General features: G+C 54.5%; 1 protein-coding gene across 1 annotated transcript; it reads left to right on the top strand.

Moving 5' to 3' along the window:
- Window positions 1-9,861: 9,861 nt before the first annotated feature.
- LOC135995788 (C-C motif chemokine 4-like) lies at window positions 9,862-11,513 on the top strand. Its single transcript, XM_065647321.1, has 3 exons — window positions 9,862-9,994; window positions 10,487-10,598; window positions 11,426-11,513. The coding sequence occupies exons 1-3, from the start codon at window positions 9,922-9,924 to the stop codon at window positions 11,511-11,513; spliced, it is 273 nt and encodes a 90-aa protein (XP_065503393.1). The 5' UTR covers window positions 9,862-9,921.
- Window positions 11,514-17,775: the final 6,262 nt, after the last annotated feature.

Below are 17,775 nucleotides of genomic sequence, written 5' to 3'. Positions count from 1 at the left end.
AGTGGAGCTTGAAAGTCTCTTTTCTGTGTGATGCTGAGACAGACAGCAACTCCCCTATTTATGGGGTGAGGATGTCCGTGCAGTGGCTTGCGTAGGCATGATGGAATTTCCCCCAGAGAAGAAGCTGCTGGTGGTGGAGTCTCGTGGTGGAACAGAGCAGCAGCCTCAGTCCCGGAAGGGTGAAGCTCCCCCCTCGATTCAGAGCCTCCTCAGTGACACAGGATATGAAACACTCACCATCGCTACTTCTGCTTCTTTCCTGCATGTCCCTTAGTAAGAAGTTCCTTGCGGAGGTTCCTGCATTGGTCAACAGGCCCCTATTACCCAACCTGCCCAAGCAGCTTGGAGGTGAGAGTGCATCCTTCCAAGAGCTGTGCCAAGGGGCTGAAGAGCACAGGTGGGACAAGGCTGGTTAGGGAGAAAGGGGTTGAGGTCTCCTCTATCCTGGACTGTCTCCCTCCTGCATCTGGACAGCCGGTGCTGCCCCAGTGGCAGGGGATGGGAGCCATCGACAGTGGGCTCCATGTCCTGCATATGCTTCTGAGGGGACGCAGGGCATGTCCTGCAGCTGTGACAGCACTGCAGGCACCAGCACAGGTAGCGGTGGGCATGAAGTAAGAGTCCCAGAAGTCGAAGCCCTTGAATTCTCTCCTCAGTTTAAGGAAAGAGAGAGATGAGATGATAGGACATCATCTCCTGGAGATTTCTGCCGTACTCCAGGAGACCCTAAATGACCAGTTTAGGTCAGACACTTAAATTTCAATGGCTACCGATAGATGAGGTGAGGCCTATAATTGCTGGACATGGAGATGCAGAGTGCCAAAAGAAGTATGGAGATGTTGGCTGTGACCCTGAAGATGAGGCAGGAGGGGCTGCAGGAGCAGGGTGAGGAAGAAGACAGTGCTTCTGAAGACCAGGAGCAGATTAACTGTGAGACAAGGGCAGAAACTGGGATTTCTGGCAGAAGAGTACCCAGTCTCAGTAGAAAAGGTAAAATTGTAGTGACCATATTGTATGAGAGAAAGAGCTCACAGCTCTCTGAGGGCTGGGCAAGCACTGCGACCAGGCATGGCTCACTGGGAAGAAGTCAGCAGCCTAAGTACAGACTGCCATGGTGGTCTATCAAACTCATCCCCAATAAGGAGAGGGAAGGCCTGACAGGGAGGTGATGGATGCTCTGGGAAATGCTGAGGGTTGTCCATCCATAATGAGATGTTCTTAGAAGGACATTCTAGAAGAACAGGGAAGCACATTCTTTTCTGGGGAATATCTCCATTTCATTACGTTCAAGGCATCACTGAGTGGTGATGTCTTGGCAGATGCTGCCTGAAAGTCAGTGGAAGGATTATAACATAAAGTGGAGCAACCCAACCGCACCACCAGCACCTCTGCACCCTCCACAGCCCTGGGCGCTGACTCACCCTGTTTCTATTAAAGGATCCTGGCTGTAAACCCAGCCACTTTCTATAAATAATGCAGTGTTTTCCAAATCTCACTCCAACATGGTGTACGCAGCCTCCACCACCCATGGGCTGCCTTGCCCGCCCTTCTACCAGCCATGGCAGGTCAGCTCCACACAGGTTAACTGCTCTGCCCACACAGGCAGAGAGGGGTCTGGGGGACAAGACAGGCCTGGACTTCCACAGGAGAAGTCACAGAGGTGGGAAGGGCAGATCTACCCCATGGAGCAAACGTGGCTTTGCCAAGCAGAGCATCACCTCCCTCCTGGCCCCATCATGACCAAACTGGTCTCCTCTCCGTCTATCCCTTGGTCACCTGCAGAGAGAGGTACCTCGCAGGCTCACCCATCAGTTCAGACTCCACTGTCCCCTCCACTTGTCAACTTCCTTGTCCCCATATGGTGAAGGGGCTGGAGCACAAGTGTGATGGGAGCGGCTGAGGGAGCTGGGGGTTCAGCTGGAGAACAGGAGCTGAGGGGAGACCTTCTGATCTCTGACCTGCCTGAAAGGAGCTTGGAGCCGGGGGGGGTCGGGCTCTGCTCCCCAGGAACAAGCGCCAGGACCAGAGGAAACGGCCTCAAGTTGCGCCAGGGGAGGTTGAGGTTGGATGTGGGGAACAATTTCTTCCCCAAAGGGCTGTGGGGCATTGGAACAGGCTGCCCAGGGCAGTGCTGGAGTCACCATCCCTGGAGGGGTTGGACAGACGGAGATGAGGTTCTCAGGGACATGGGGTAGTGCCAGGGGTGGGGGAAGGGTTGGACTCAGTGTTCCTGAGGGTCTTTTCCAACTAAAATGATTCTATGATTCTCTGCATCACGGAGGATGAGGAGAGCCTGCCTCTGCAGGCAGGGTGTCCAGCCAGGCAGGAGGTGGGAACCTGACGTTCAGCTGGACGCCAGCTGGACCAGATATCAGCTCTGAGCTCGTGTCAGCTCACTTGGCTTCTCCGTCGGGTTGCTCAGGGAGTGCAACTTGTCTGTGTACGTAAGAGCGTGGTTTGCCTCTGAGCTGTTCCCTGTGATTGTACCTTCAAGCATTCATGGGTCATGTCTTGAGATCTGCCACCTACAGCCATCTGGTCCTGTCCTGCTCCCAAGGCACACGCTGTGGGTAGGGCAGGCAGGAGAAATACCATTTATGGTGCAGAAATGTTTTGAGAAAAAACAAGTTTCATTAAAACATGAGAATTAGTTGGAAATCTGCATTGATTATTCAGATGTTTTCAATGAGACATTTTTCCACTTCAGGCAGCTGAAAACCTCCATTTATACCTTTGCCAGCAAGCAGATGCCAAATAATTTTGGACTATCAGGGACTGTTTTATAATTAAGAAAAAAATTTCTCAGTTTAGCTGAGTCAACTTAGGATCAATTTAGCCTAGATAACATGCGCTACATGGGCCACGCAAGGGCTGAGACTTCTCTACTGCTGAAAACCAACTATAACCCCAGATTCCGGGTGTTTACTTCCCAGGAATCTGTTTTTTACTCAGAAATCTGACAAAAGCCCTCCCTCTGCCAGCTCTTCGCAGCCTGGATTGAGGTGGGAGGCTATAGTCATATCAGTGATGACCTGAGACGTTGCAACACACTCCTAAAAAATGTGTCCTCTCCCACTCTCCCGCATTGCAGTCATGGTGAAATGAGAAAGTAATTTCTCCAGCCTCTTCCCCCTTTTAGAAGAAGGGGAAACTGCGTGTCACGGATGAGGGACCATCTAACCTGGGAAGTGCTCTGAAATAGAGAGAGGGCGATGGAGGGTAGGCTGCAGCACCTCAATGGGAATTAGGTTCATAGAAAAACGGTGGTGGAAGGTGGAAGGTTTCCAAACGTGGCTCCAGCTGTTGTCAGGACCCATGACCCAGCCTGTGGTGTCCCCTTGTCCCCACTGCTGGCAAACAGTGTTTGGAGTCAGCAGGACGGGCTGTTGGAGCAGTCTGCTGATGTTGCACCAACTTACATCCAGGGATATGGTAGAGGTTTCTGCAAGCCCCCAAAAAATCCCAGGAGAAAGTGCTAAGTAAAGCAAATGCCCAAAATAAATGTGGTGATAGCAGAAACGGGGAAATTCTCGATCTTGAATGAAAGGGGAACCCTGAAAAAAATGGTGAGATTGACTGATGTAAGTTGCTATTTATAGCAGGTTTTCATGTTGAGGAGTCAGGATTTGCTCATAAAAGGAAGTACTTAAAAATGTCCTGAGTTCAGAAACCATCGCTAGGACAAGCTCCACTTCTACCTGCAGCAGCGTCCATCCTGTCCTGCTCCAAGCTGGGGCACCCGTGACTTTCCATAAGTGTCCAGAAATTCCACCCCCACCCTTCTTGTCTCTTCTGGACAAATGTTGGAATTTTTAAGATGACATCATGTCCAGGAACTGTCTCCAATGGGAACCTGTGCCTGTGGGAGTGACTGGGAGCCATCTGTCTCCATGACTCCACATGGAGGGGAGACCACGGCCACTGTCAACCGCCTTGCACAAGAGGCCCCAAAATCGTGTCTTGCCAGCAAGATGTTTGTAGCTGATAAGACAAATATATCACGTTAAAGGTTCAACCTTCCTCCAGCAAGGACATTTTCTGAAAAAAATACACAAGGAATACTACCACTTTCTGATGGCTGATGCCTCAGAGTTTTCCTGACCTTTATTTTGAAACAAAACAAACCAAAGAGGGTTAAGTGTAGTTTATTTCAAATCAAATTAAAGTGAAACAAAAAAGCCTCCTGGCCTCATACCCCTCTCCATCCTTGGCATGAAAGGAAAAGAAAGAAACAGGAAAAACTTGAGTTCTAGCAATTTTTTTGAGCCTTGGGGCAGCAGCTGTGGAGCTGTGCTCCTGGGTCAGCCCAGCTGCCGGCTCTGGGGGCTGGGGCACCCCTGACCCTCGGCATCCGTCAAACCCTGCAAATGCCTGGGAGGACCAGGCAAAGTGTCTCTGCTGGGGCTGCATCCTCTGCCCTGAAGGACAGTCCACCCCACTCTGACCTTTGATGAGTCCAGAAAGAGCAAGGAAGGACAGGATGAAAATTCAGAGCTCTGCTAGGGTGAAAAACAAAACCAGTTTATAAATTAACCCACTGGGCCTTGTGTGCTCATCATAATCCCAGAACCCCAGGCTGTTTGGGTTGCAGGACCTCTGCAGATCCCCAGCCCAGCCCTGCTCACGCAGGGTCACCAGAGCAGATCACACAGGTCGGGCCAGGCGGGTTTGAATGTCTCCAGAGAAGGAGACTCCACACCCGCTCTGGGCAGCCTGCTCCAGGCTCTGGCACCTCCCAGCAAACAAGTTTCTCCTCATGTTCACATGGAGCCTCCTGTGTTTCAGTCTGTGCCCGCTGCCCCTCACCCTGGCGCTGGGCACCACTGAACAGAGTCTGGAACATCCTCTGACATCCACCCTGAGATATTGATCCCATTGATCAGATCCCTCTCAGCTTCTCTCCTGCAGCTCAACAGCCCCAGCTCTCTCAGTCTCTCCTCATCACAAAGATGCTCCAGACCCCTCAGCATCTCTGTGTCCCACCACTGGTCTCTCTCCAGTAATTCCTTGTCCTTCTTGAGCTGGGGAGCCCAGAACTGGACCCAGAACTCCAGATGTGGCCTCACTAGCAAAAAGGAAAAGCAGCAAGCCACAAGAGGATTGTTTTCATTGTTGTGAGTGCTGCTGGAGGCCGGATCTCCGGAAGGTCTAGTGGGTTGTGGGTGGCCCACAGAGCACAGGGCGGGTGGCTGCACTGCACAGATGTTGTGGGGACAGCTGAGCATCAAGTCCTTCCCCTGGTCACGGAGGGAGCTATGGCCAAGGTTAACCTTTAAACTTGTGCCAGGGCATTGCCACAGCTGAGGGACTTCCCTCATGTGTGGCCCTCAGACCTTCTGAAGACATTGTGTCCACCCGCTTGCTGGCAGGGATGTGTCTGCCGTCGGTCCCCCCCAGCACCGATGGGGGTCAGGAGCCCCCCGGAGGTGTGAGCCCCTGCTCCCCCAGCAAGCTGTGAGCTTTCCAGGTGCCGTGGTCATGCACGGAGACCGGCAGCAGAGCTCAGGTGTCTATGAGCCTCACAATTTATTTTGGCGCAAACCACTTCCCATGCATGGGGGAGTTTGCAGGTTAGGGCGCTCTGCAGTGTCTCTCTGAAGTGCAGGTCCCATCCTGCTTCTCATGATGCTGAGGCTTCGGCCACCCCAGATGGGCTTGTGCCCTTCAAAAGGGCCATTGTCCCTTCGCCCCAGCCAGCGTGGGCTCTGCCTGGCACCCGTGTCTCCTGGGGGAGATGGGGGGGCTCAGGGAGCTCCGGCACCACTCCCGGCATGCCACGGCCCCGCAGTCTCCCTGCACACCCTCTGCATCCCTTGGGGACCGTGCAGAGAGGTGCAGGAGGGACCTGCTGGGGACGGTTTGCAGGTGGGAGGGGACCTGGGCTTGGTCAGGGATCACCTTTGTCCCATGCTATGAGCAGAGGAACAAGGCTGTGTTCCCCGGGGCACTGCAGGTGAAACAACCAGCATCTCCCAAACAGAGCACGCCACATCCCAGAGCTTGCATCTGCTTGTGGAGTTATGGGCAAGGGGAGCAAACAGCTAGCAGGAGTGACAGGGATAGGATAATGTCCCTTTTCACACCCTGAGGTCCTTCTGACCATGCTGAGGTGCCAGGGCTGGGACAGGGCAGCACCCACGGATGAGCTGCACCCCCAGGTGAAGCAGACAAGGCTTCCCCATCAGCCTGGAGACAGCCCTCACCGTTACCTGCCAGCGAAGTCCTTTCATCCCCCTGCTCTGGGCGTACATGCTTTGTGACCTGTGGCTCTTGGTAGGGGCAGGATTTTGGTGAGGGGGCTTGAAGGAGTCCCAAAGCCTCTGGGCTAATCCTTGCCACCCTCTGTCTCAGGAGATGAAGGCTCAGCACCCACTATAACCTCCTTCCCTATAGTCTTCCTCTTTGAATAATTTTAGCTTTCTCTTTCTATCCTGCCTGCACCCAAACAAATCTCATGCCCTAGTCTGCGTGAGGCTAAAATGATTAAAAAAAGGGCTCGTTTCCAGGAATAATAAAGGAAGCTTAAGAGAGGTCAGCTTATAAATGCTTAAACTGCAAGAACTGACAGCAGAGGGCTCTGGGATTTGACAGAGAAGCAAAAACCAGTGTACGGAAATGGAAAACTGAAACCAGAAACTGGCCTTGGAGGTCGGAGAGGGTGACGTGCTCTGGGGACAGCCTGGCAGGAGCCTGCGGCCGGGGATGCAGCTGGGGATGGACTTGAGGATGCAGCCAGTGCCTGGAAGCCAGAGTGCTGTGCAGGGGTAGGGAGAGGTCACCCCTTCCAGGAGGCTTCTCAGAACTCTGGGGAAAACAACCTCAGAGGTGACAAAAGGCAGTTTTGTGAGCACTAATGGGTTTGTGCTGCAGCAACAACCAAGCAAATGCAGCTGCAGCAGCTCTTGGCAGCTCCTCCTCCGCCAGTTCTGCCAAATTCATTGGCAGTCAATGACGTCTCCTTTCCTTCCACTGACCATCTCAGGGCTTCCAGATGGAGGGCAGAGCTGCCTGGTGCAGATCACATCACACCCCCATCACACCTCCCCACCACCTCCGGGGAAAAGACAGCACCGCGTGGGCCACTGGCCCTGCAGCTCGTTCCTTGCAGGCGGTGGGCTGGCGAGCAGAAGCTGTGAAGTTCCCATGAGCAAAGCTGTCCCTGGCTGGTGTTAGCCACAAAGCTGCCTTTCGGCAGCCACAACCTTTCTCACCCAGCAATGCCGCGCCGACAGCTGGCGTTTGTCATTTCCCCGTGCACATGTGAGTTGCAAGCACGGAGGAACATCAAACTCCCACTGTTGGTTTCTGCATGATTTATTTCCATGGCAAAAAAGCCACAATTTGGTTTTGCTCTGCAGCAATTCAGCCAAAAGCTGGAGCCACTTCTCGTTCTGCTGTGTGTCTCTGCCCACAGCTGCTCAGACTCACCCAGGGAAAGCAGCGCTGGTCCTGCCAGGGCTTGCTGTGGTCCCACAAAACCCAACGCCTTCCCTGATATCGATGTCAGAACTTACAGAGGCTTTAGCCCCAGGAAAAGTAGACCCTCGGCCACTCTGGTGGTGCCTCTGCCCATTTACAGGGTGAGCCTGCAGCCTGTCACAGCCACAGCACCGGTGCCTGGGGCTCTGACGCAGGACAAAACCGTGCAGGGAAGCAGGAGTGTAAAAGATCCTCCCTGGGGGGTGAGTGTGTGGAGGAGCAGATCATCACCTGTGTCAGGAGCCTTCAGCCTTCTTGCCAAGCAACCTGGCCCTGTTCCTGCCCCATGCGAGCTGATTCGGGAAGGACGGTGTCTCCACCACTCTCACTTGCAGCTCCAGGGGAGATGAGCAGGGGATTTGTACTTCTGGGGGTGAAATTCCAGGCCCTGGAGACCACCCACAGGCCTGAGCATCCTCCCTGTGGTGGAGGGGGGCTCTGGCTCCAGCTGTACCCCCAGGCTGTGGTGGGACATCAGGAAGCCCCAGATCCCCCCATCTCCACCGGACCACATGGCCACCACTCCAGCACCGGGGACCTGCTGAGGCTGGAAAGCCTCTCCCATGCCAAATAGGTTCTCCCCACTTGTTTCTCATCTTTTTGGCCAGAAAATCCATCTTGGACTCAGGAGAGCTTTTGGAGGGAGCGGTTCAGGCTGGCAAGATGTCTCCAGTGTGGCAAACTGCCTCTTCTGGCAAACTCTCCTCTCCCCAGGGCTGAGGTTGGGGGTGGCAATAGACCGTCCTGCCTGCAAAGACCCTCCAAGGCAGGTGAGATCCTGCAAGCTGATTGCTTTGTGGAGGCCTGAGGCTGTAAAGGTGACTGTGAGTAGCCTGTAAAGATGAGATGGTTTTGTGGACAAGGGCAGAGCAGTGGATGTTGTTAATTTTGACTTTAGCAAGGTTCCCATAATATCTTCATAGGAAAAATGATGGATTAGATAAACAGCAGTGAGAGGGACTCTGCACTTGGAGGGTTGTGATCCATGACACAAAGTCCACCTGGAGACCACTCCCAGTGGAGAACCCCAGGGATCGATACTGGGGCCGGTGCTGTTTAATATCTTAATGACCTGGATGATGGGACAAAGTGCACCCTCAGCAAGCTTGCGGGTGACACAAAGCTGGGAGGAGTGGCTGACAGCGGACAGACCTGCTGCCATCCAGAGGGACCTCGTCAGGCTGGAGAAACTGGCTGAAAAAAACCTCATGGAGTTCAACAAGGAGAAGCGCGCAGTTCTGCTCCTGTGGAGGAACAACCCCAGGCACCAGTATATGCTGGTGCCCACCAGCTGGGAAGCATTTTGGCATAAAATGACCCAAGGCTCCTGGTGGACACCAAATTGGACACGAGCAGCAATGTTTCCTTGCCACAAAGGCCACCAGGCTCCCGGGCTGCGTTAGGAAGAGCGCTGCCAGCAGGTCGAGGGAGGTGACCCTTCTACTCCGCACTGGTGAGGCCACTCCTGGAGTGCTGGGCTCCCCAGTATGAGACACATAGGGACCTACTGGACAGAGTCCAGCAAAGGGCCACAAAGAGAATAGGAGCATCTGTCCCAGGAGAAGAGGCTGAGAGATCTGGGACTGTTGGTCCTGGAGAGGAGATGGCTCAGGGGATCTTACCAACTTGTGTGTGGGGAGCAAAGTAGATGGAGCCCGAGTGGTGGCTGGTGGCAGGACAAAAGGCAATGGGAAATTCCATTTAAACAGCACATAAAACTTTATTACTGAACACTGAAACAGGCTCCCCAGGGAGGTTGTGGAGTCTCCATCCCCAGAGATATTCAAAGCCCGTCTGGACATGGTCCTGGGCAGCCTTTCCAGCTGACCCTGCTTTGATCTCCAGGGGCTCCTCCAGCCCCAGCTCCCCCGTGATCCATGTTAAACAAAGCACTGCAGGGCTGGTAGGGGCAGAGCCTGTGGTCCGGCCACCTCTCAGCTCCATGTGCTGCGGTTTAGCAAGTTTGATAAACATCCAGCATGAGCGTGCTTTGGTGCCTGCATTTTCTTTTTTTTTTCCAGAGTTGCATAATCTTAGACAAACATTGTGTCTTTTGCTATACAGGCACACAGGGAAAATCCCTCCTGTAGTTCAGCTAAATAGTTCTCCTCTTTGTGACCATGCCACTTGGCACAGTTTAGTTTCCTTTTGATTTGATGAAATCGAAAATGAATGCTGAGTCAGAGCTCAACACACTTGGCTCCGGTGTGAACATATCCCATTCTTTTTGTCTTTTTTTTTTTTTTTTTTTTTTTTCCTAATTCCCTTTGGCTATTTCGCTTTCGTGTCATCATCTTTTATCATTCTGGAATTTCCACTCAGGCTTCTCCCAGCAGACTCCAGGACTCGCTATTAAAAGGGAGCAGAATCCAGCTGCTGCAGTCTGAGCCGCATCTGCCAGAGCTTCTGGTCCTGCTCCGACTGCCTTCACCCAAAGGGAAGATGAAGATCTCTGCAGCTGTTTTTGCTCTTCTGCTCATTGCAGCCTCTTGCTCCCAGACTTTCTCTGGCCCAGGTGAGTCCTACTTTTTTATTTGTGTAGGAAGAGCAGATCTAAGCCTTTGTTATTATTTCTTCGTTGAGATCCCCTGGCAGATAACTAGGAATTTTTCAGCATTTGTATCACTACCCACTTTGCACTGAGATTAGTTACATGTAGAAATCCCAGAAGTGGAAAATCATCCATCCATCCATCCATCCATCCATCCGTCCAGCCATCCTGGGCTTGGAGCAGTTATTCCTGTTTATAGTTTAGGGATTTCAGTCTCTTCCCTGGGGCTGGGAGAGGTGAGGAAATGAAACTCTGAGCGATGACTGAGTGAGAATCTTCCCAAGTACCTGACAATACTGTTCCTGGCATTGGACCAGATGATCCACAAGTCCATTTCGATCTTAATTAGTCTAGTTCCTCACTCCACGCCCAGGATGGCTCCCTGAGCTGATGGGCTGGCTGCTCTCAACGCACAGCCCAGCACGTGCTCACCTTGTCACTCTTTGCCTCTTCCAGCTGGATCCGACCTCCCAATCTGCTGCTTCTCTTACACACACCACAAGCTCCCACAGAAGCTCATCCAGCGTTATTACAGCACCAGCACCAGCTGCACCCGTCCTGCCATCGTGTAAGTACCAGACAAGCTGGGACAGTGCGGGCACAGTCACTGTGGGGTCTGTGAGTGACTGGCTCTGCGGGGTGGCTGTGGGCACGGGGGGCTGTAGGAACAGAGCAGGGAGAGGGGAACCCCAGGGGCAAAGGGCTTGAACAGGGACTGCTGGGGACTGGGGTACTGGAGCGAGTTGAGAGGAGGGAACGGAGCTGGGGAAGGGGCTGGAGCACAAGTGTGATGGGAGCGGCTGAGGGAGCTGGGGGTTCAGCTGGAGAACAGGAGCTGAGGGGAGACCTTCTGATCTCTGACCTGCCTGAAAGGAGCTTGGAGCCAGGGGGGTCGGGCTCTGCTCCCCAGGAACAAGCGCCAGGACCAGAGGAAACGGCCTCAAGTTGCACCGGGGAGGTTGAGGGTGGATCTGGGGAACAATTTCTTCCCCCAAGGGCTGTGGGGCATTGGAACAGGCTGCCCAGGGCAGTGCTGGAGTCACCATCCCTGGAGGGGTTGGACAGACGGAGATGAGGTTCTCAGGGACATGGGGCTGTGCCAGGGGTGGGTTATGGTTGGACTTGATGACCTTGAGGGTCTTTTCCAACTAAAATGATTCCCTGATTCTATGATGCTCTTTGTGGGGATACCCAGTGGTGTTCCTGCAGGAGCTGAGGGCGCAGTGTGGGAAAAGGGGTGGAAATGGGGGAAATCTCAGCCAGCCACTGTTTTCAGCATCAGCTTGGGGCACAGGGGACAACCTCTTGTAATGCCCCAATGCTGGTATCCAGGGTCTCCTGGGATGCAGGTCTGAGCAGAGACTTAATATGTCTCATCTCATCCCCGTTCCACAGGTTCATCACAAAGAAGGGCCGCCAAGTCTGTGCCAACCCCAGTGACACCTGGGTTCAGAGTTACCTGCAGAACTTGAAGCAGAACTGAATGAAGCAAGATGGCAAGTGTAGCTGCTGTCACGCGCGAGTCCCGCTATCCTGAGCTCCTGTGATGGAGCAGGGTGCTGGGGAGACACGAGTTGCATGAGCCCACGTCACCTGCAGGCTGCTCCAAGGCACCGCTGGACGGGGACCATGAGATGCCTTGTGTTGAGGTGTTGCTGCTTGCCCTTGGCTTGCATGAACCAGTCTGCAACCTCACCCAGCTGCCCTGACACCTACTCCTGTGGCCTGGGAGGGCCCATGGGACTGCACCTCTATTATTCTTATATTATTTTAACTTATTTAAGAAAGTATCATATAGAGTAGGGCAGTAATGTCTTTTGTGGATAATAATGCTATTTATGGGAGGATGGCAGGGAGGGTATTTATGGGACGGTGGCTCAGAGTCTCCGTGTTGGATGATGGGTGGCCCTGATTTATGTGTGTGAAGTCATGGTTCTAGAGAATAAAGAATTTGGATAAAACCTCTGCTTTTTTCCCTGTGTCCCGTTATGCGGTGTTCACCAGCACAGAGACAGAACCTCACCCTGAGCCTGTCTACACACTCTGCATGACACGTGATGATGGGAAATGGTTTGTGGCAAACCCATGAAGTTTCCATACTGCAGACATATGAATATCATCCGACACCTCCTTCCCCACCACATACATCCCCACCTCCCACATCCTCTACAGAATTTGATGTTCATGTGCACATATAGGCCTTATACATACATGCATGTCTCCCCACGCCCCCCCAGACATATCCCAGATCCTTGCTTGCTGCTCCCAGCCCCACGTGCTGCACGCCGAACTGATCCCCCGGTGGGGTGGTGACAGAACAAGCTGTCAGGGGCAAAATCCTGCCAGAGGCTTTGGGAGGGGAGCAGGGACAGCGGCTCAGGGTCTGACAGGAGGAACAGAGTGGATGGAGCTGCCATGGTCCTGGGGCTGCCCTGGGAGCTGGTGGGTACCTGGGGGTGATGGGAGCACAGCAGGGACAGTCCCAGCCCGTACCCCCCTCTTTGAGCCATTGCTGCCAGCTAAGCAGCAGTGTTTCCCAGCACAGAGCCCACAGGCACCCACACACACACTGTCAGTGGCTCTGTGGCATCTCTCCTCCCACATATCTGTTCCCCCAAAACACCACTGCATCTCAACCCCCCCAAGCCCCGTGTGTGTCTGGGTCCTGCTGAACCCCAGCAGGGCTGCTGGAGAGGAGCAGGGACCCCAGCTTTCCTTCTGACCACCCTACCAGAGGCTATTCCTCACTGTCCCACCAGTAAAATGAAGGGAAGGGTTTGGCTGTGCTGCAGAAGTAAAACAGCTACCAGTCAACCTGCTTTGTCCTGGCTGTAGTCAATCCCAGGATGCTGCTTTCCATGGGAACACGAATCACAGAATAGTTTGGGTTGGAGGGACCTTCCCAGCTCCCCCAGTGCCCCCCCTGCCACGAGCAGGGACATCTGCACCAGCTCAGGTTGCTCAGAGCCCCGTCCAGCCTGGCCTGGGATGTCTCCAGGGATGGTTCAGCCACCACCTCTCTGGCCAACCTGGGCCAGGCTCTCACCAGCCTCAGGGCCAACAATTTCTTCCTCATGTCTGGCCTGAATCTCCCTCCTTTAGTTTAAAACCATCACCCCTTGTCCTGTCACAACAGACTCTGCTGAAAAGTCTGTCCCCACCTTTCTTATGGGCCCCTTTTAAGTACAGAAAGGCCGCACTAAGGTCTCCCCGGAGCTTCTCTTCTCCAGCTGAACCCCCCAGCTCTCCCAGCCTGTCCTCCCAGCAGAGCTGCTCCAGCCTCGGGTCATTTCTGGGGCTCCTCTGGCCCCTCTCCAGCAGGTCCATGAGAGGGAGCAGGTCCCAAGGGTAAAAGCACAGTGCTGGGCAGTGCTTGCCCATCGCAGTCATCTTCATACTTCTCTGCTTCTGCACACTGAGGAGAAATATCCCAAACAACATGGTGACTCAGAGCCGACCTGGCCTTGCAGCCATCCCGTTACAGTCGGTATTTCTTCTTCCTAATGCAAAAAAAAAAAAAAAAAAAAAAAAGCCTTTCTCTTACTGTGTCATTTTTTCCTGCAGCTATAGATCAGACTTGGCAACCCTGAGACTGGGAAAACACCTCCACACTGTCTCCTGATTTCCCTCTAGTCTTGTGTTTTCCTGGCTAGAAAGCTGGCTGCAGGCAGGGGGGCTTGGGGACACTCGAAGCGCAGCATCCCAGCAAAGGGCAGACCCAGCCCAGGCACCGCGTTGTGTCCCAGGAGATGGTGCTGGTGAGGGGGGGTCCTCGCCAGGTCCCTGGGGGTGAGTCCTGACCACCCTGCTGGGAGGATGATTCAGGAAAGGCACAGGCTCAGTCCCAGAGGGTTCGAGCAGAGAGGGTCAAGTCCTGGAGTGGATGAGGTAGATCAACACGTCTGCAAAAATCTTGTCCCACACTATGGCCAGGGCTTGCCATTGTGGGGGAGAGACAACCTGCAGAGAGGTGTACCCCGAGCAGGGCTTCCTGCTATGCCGTGGAACACAGAGTGGCCACTGCATGGTGGGGCGGGTGGACAGGAGCTGCTGCCTGCACGTGGTGGGGACAGGATCCCGGGAAGGCAGCGGTGGGGGTCTCCTCTACCTCTGAGGGCATCCCGACCCCCCCACGCCTGTGGCATGCTCAGTCGCCTTTTGTGCCGAGCAGCAGAGTTTGGTGCTGCAGGAGCCCAGGTTAGTCCCTGATGTGGGGCTCTGCGCACTGTGAGGGGATGAGGATGGATGTGGTGGTGAGAGGGAAGGTTGGGGGGGGCTGAGGTCTGTCCCAGACCCGAGGTCTGTCCCAGACCCGGACAGGCTGGCGAGGCAGCTGGCTCTTGTCTGGACAATCCCTGGCCTGGAGCCCAGCGCTCATGGGAATTTCCCTCTCCAGCCTTTCTGGTTTTGGTTTCCTTCTCAAAGCTCCAGGAGCAGCTGCAGAGCCAGCCTGCTCTGGGACCCCTGCAGACCTGTGTCCCCTACACGGGCCAGGCACCACCAGGACTGGTGCCTGTGCCTGGGGACAGTGACTGTCCAGCCGGGCTGTCCGAGCTGGTCCAGGGGGATGGGGCTGGTGGGGACCAGTGCCACGGTGGGGGTTCCGTGAGAGCAAAGGAGAAATCGTAGCCCCTGGGGACAAATGTGCAGGGAGCAGCCTGGCCACAGCCTGTCACCTGCTGCCAGCTCTGGGCGGGGGATGGCAGCCAGGAGGGGACACCTGGACAAGCCAGGAGAGCTGCTGTGCGGAGAGTTGCTGCTGAATCCAGAGGATGTATTGGCTGCTCTCGATGGTCATGTCTTGAGACTTAGGGCAACACCAGCCCCTTGTTGTCTGCTGCACGGAAATCTACAAGAGGTGTCTCAGCTATAGAACAGTCACTGAACCACAGCACCCCAGGCTGGTTGGGTTGCAGGGCCCTCTGTGGATCCCCAGCCCAGCCCTGCTCACGCAGGGTCACCAGAGCAGATCACACAGGTCGGGCCAGGCGGGTTTGAATGTCTCCAGAGAAGGAGACTCCACACCCGCTCTGGGCAGCCTGCTCCAGGCTCTGGCACCTCCCAGCAAACAAGTTTCTCCTCAAGTTCACATGGAGCCTCCTGTGTTTCAGTCTGTGCCCGTTGCCCCTCACCCTGGCGTTGGGCACCACTGAACAGAGTCTGCTCCATCCTCTGACACCCACTCTGGAGATATTTAAAGCATAAATAAAATCCCCACTCCCTGGCCCCTACGCCCTTCTCCACGTCAACTCTGACATCCCAACACTCCCTTTTCTGGAGGTTTCTTTGCTTTGCAAGCAGTTCAGAAACATCTGTGCTGCCAAATGGGGTGCGACTGGGGATGGATTCCACCATGAGACTGTGTGTGGTACATGGGGCACAAGCAAGCGTGAAACCTCAGGGTGCAACTCAGGACTCAGCAAGGCCAAGTTGTTCACAAACCAGATCTGAGCCAAAAGAATGAGAACCCAGTTGAGAGGGAAGTGAAGAGTTCGGCTCCAGTTGTCTGCTGGAAGGTGACCATCACTCAACCATCAGACTTCTCATGTGCTTATGGAGGTGGACAAAATCCAAGCCCATCTGCTCCCATGGGGACTGGCAGGTTGACTCTGCTGGACCCAGGGTCCACAGGCTTTTCCTTTGATTCCTGCTGCTCAGTGATGCCCAGAAGGCGCCCAGAAGAAGACCCTCGTGGTGCCATGGGCAAAGCACCAAGCCTGGACCACAACTGGACATGCTCAGTCTGGACCTGTTATCCTGGTCCTTCTGAGAGCATGAACCCTGTGGCTGTCCCCTTGCTCCCAGTGGAGCTGGGAGAAGCCCTGGGAAGGGAGGTGAGCCATGAAGACCTTCAGCCCAAATGGCTGCAGTGTCTCCCCAGTGGCTCCTGTTCCTATCTTGATTCTGGAGTTACCCCCTTCGTCAGCCCCCCCTCTTACTCTTGGCTGTTCTCAACACGAGGAGTGGAGTTGTGGTTATTTCTAGCCACCGTTGCTCAAGCAGCTGCTATATTGAGGGTTGTACATCCTGCCGTGACCTCTCCCTGCAGCTTTTTGGTAGCTGATGGTTTGAACTTGGCCTCATGGTTCAGCCTCTTCGAGTTTTGTCTCTCTAACCCACACTGCCCATGATCTGGCAGGTCCACATCACTCAGCATCCCTGTTTCCTCCTCCCTGTGGAGCAGGTTGCTCCCCAGCTCTTCCTGCCAGGTCTTTGTTCATCTGCAGGGCTGCTGCCAGGTTGGGCTGTGGGGCCCCCAGTACATCCCACTGACCCCACAGGACTCTTCCCACCCCAGACGTGGCCTGCAGGTCTCCTCTCCCTCCTCTGCCTCTGTCCTCTGCTCCCAGCTCCCTGCTTCTTTTCCCTCTGCATCTCCTTGACATCCCTCTGCACCCATCTCTGCTCCTCCCCATCCCCAGGGACAGCCACCCACTTCTGCTTGGCGCTGTGCCACCTTGTGCCCCACCGCCAAGGATTTGGGACCCACTATGTCCCTGGGACCCCTAGAGTCCCTCCATCCCTCAGCCCCCAACAAAGAGACTTTGAAGCAGTGAGTAAAGAACTGCAATAGAAAGGTGGCCAAGAAACAGGGAGACTTGTGGAGAGGTGGTGGTGAGCAAGGGGAGGAGACAACCCGAACATCCGCAGAGCACCATGGCACCAGTGGGCTTGGGGCTGTTTTACAGACGCTGTATCTCACGCTGGTTGGCTTGCCCTTAATTATGGGGGGTCATTTGTTGCTAGCAATGAGGGTGGCCTGAGCAATTACCCCCAGGGGTGAGGAGCAGATCGTTTCTTGGTGGAAAATGTCCTGGGAGGTGAAGAATTGACATGCACAAGCTGCCAGCTGGGGATACTCTTTGGCAAGGGGTGATAAAAAGCTTCTGAGCTTTTGCTTCAGACAGCTCAAAGGAGACAGCCTGGAGGGCAGCGGTCCCCATCCACTCCACAAAGCTTCAGCACAGAGGTCAGCCCTGACAGTCTCATCCTCTATCCACAAGTTATCAGCTACTTCTAAATGCAAACCATAAGCTGATAAAGAGCTTCTGTCAATTTTACTTGGTGCAAAAGATCTCTCGTCCTTTTTTAAACCAGATTCAGGTTTCCGTCCCAAAGCAGCTGCAGAGCAGCAGTTGGTGCACAGACAGAGCTCACCCAGCGCTGAGCACAGCCTGGGCTGCAGCCCCGGAGTGGCTTTGCTGGGGCCATGCTCCTGGCCAGCCCCTCAGCCACCTTCTCTGAGGGTGCAGAGACACTGCTGTACCCTCACGTGTGATTTTCAGACACCCCTTTGCTGAACCTGCAGCGGCAGGTCCAAGGGGACCAGCTCCATCAGCTCCTGGCCTTGGTTTCTGATGGGATGGGGGAAAAGCCTGGAGGACGGGGAAGGAGCAGCCCTGGGAGGTGCTGGAGCCATGGTGGAGCTGCTGCTGCTGCTTGGTGCTGGGAGCAGGGATGTGATGCAGGAGGGCTGAGGTTTTAAGGTCTAAGGCAACATTTCCAGCTGGGAAGTCAGGGTGCTTCCCCTGCCTCTCCCAAAACGGTTGTAGTGGGGTCCTACTGGCCCCGTTTTTTCAGGCAAGAGAGGAACAACCACTTCCAGAGCTGACACGGAGAGACAAAAGTCTTTATTCTTTGGCACCAGCAAGAGACAGCATTTTGAGAACAGGGCTGAACAATGTGGTTCTACAATGAGCATCCTGTAAATAACCAGTGTACCACATCCTCCGCTGAGGAGACAG

Source organism: Caloenas nicobarica, chromosome 17 (assembly GCF_036013445.1).
Source record: "Caloenas nicobarica isolate bCalNic1 chromosome 17, bCalNic1.hap1, whole genome shotgun sequence".
Taxonomy (NCBI): domain Eukaryota; kingdom Metazoa; phylum Chordata; class Aves; order Columbiformes; family Columbidae; genus Caloenas; species Caloenas nicobarica.
This window is presented reverse-complemented; position numbering and strand designations above follow the sequence as displayed.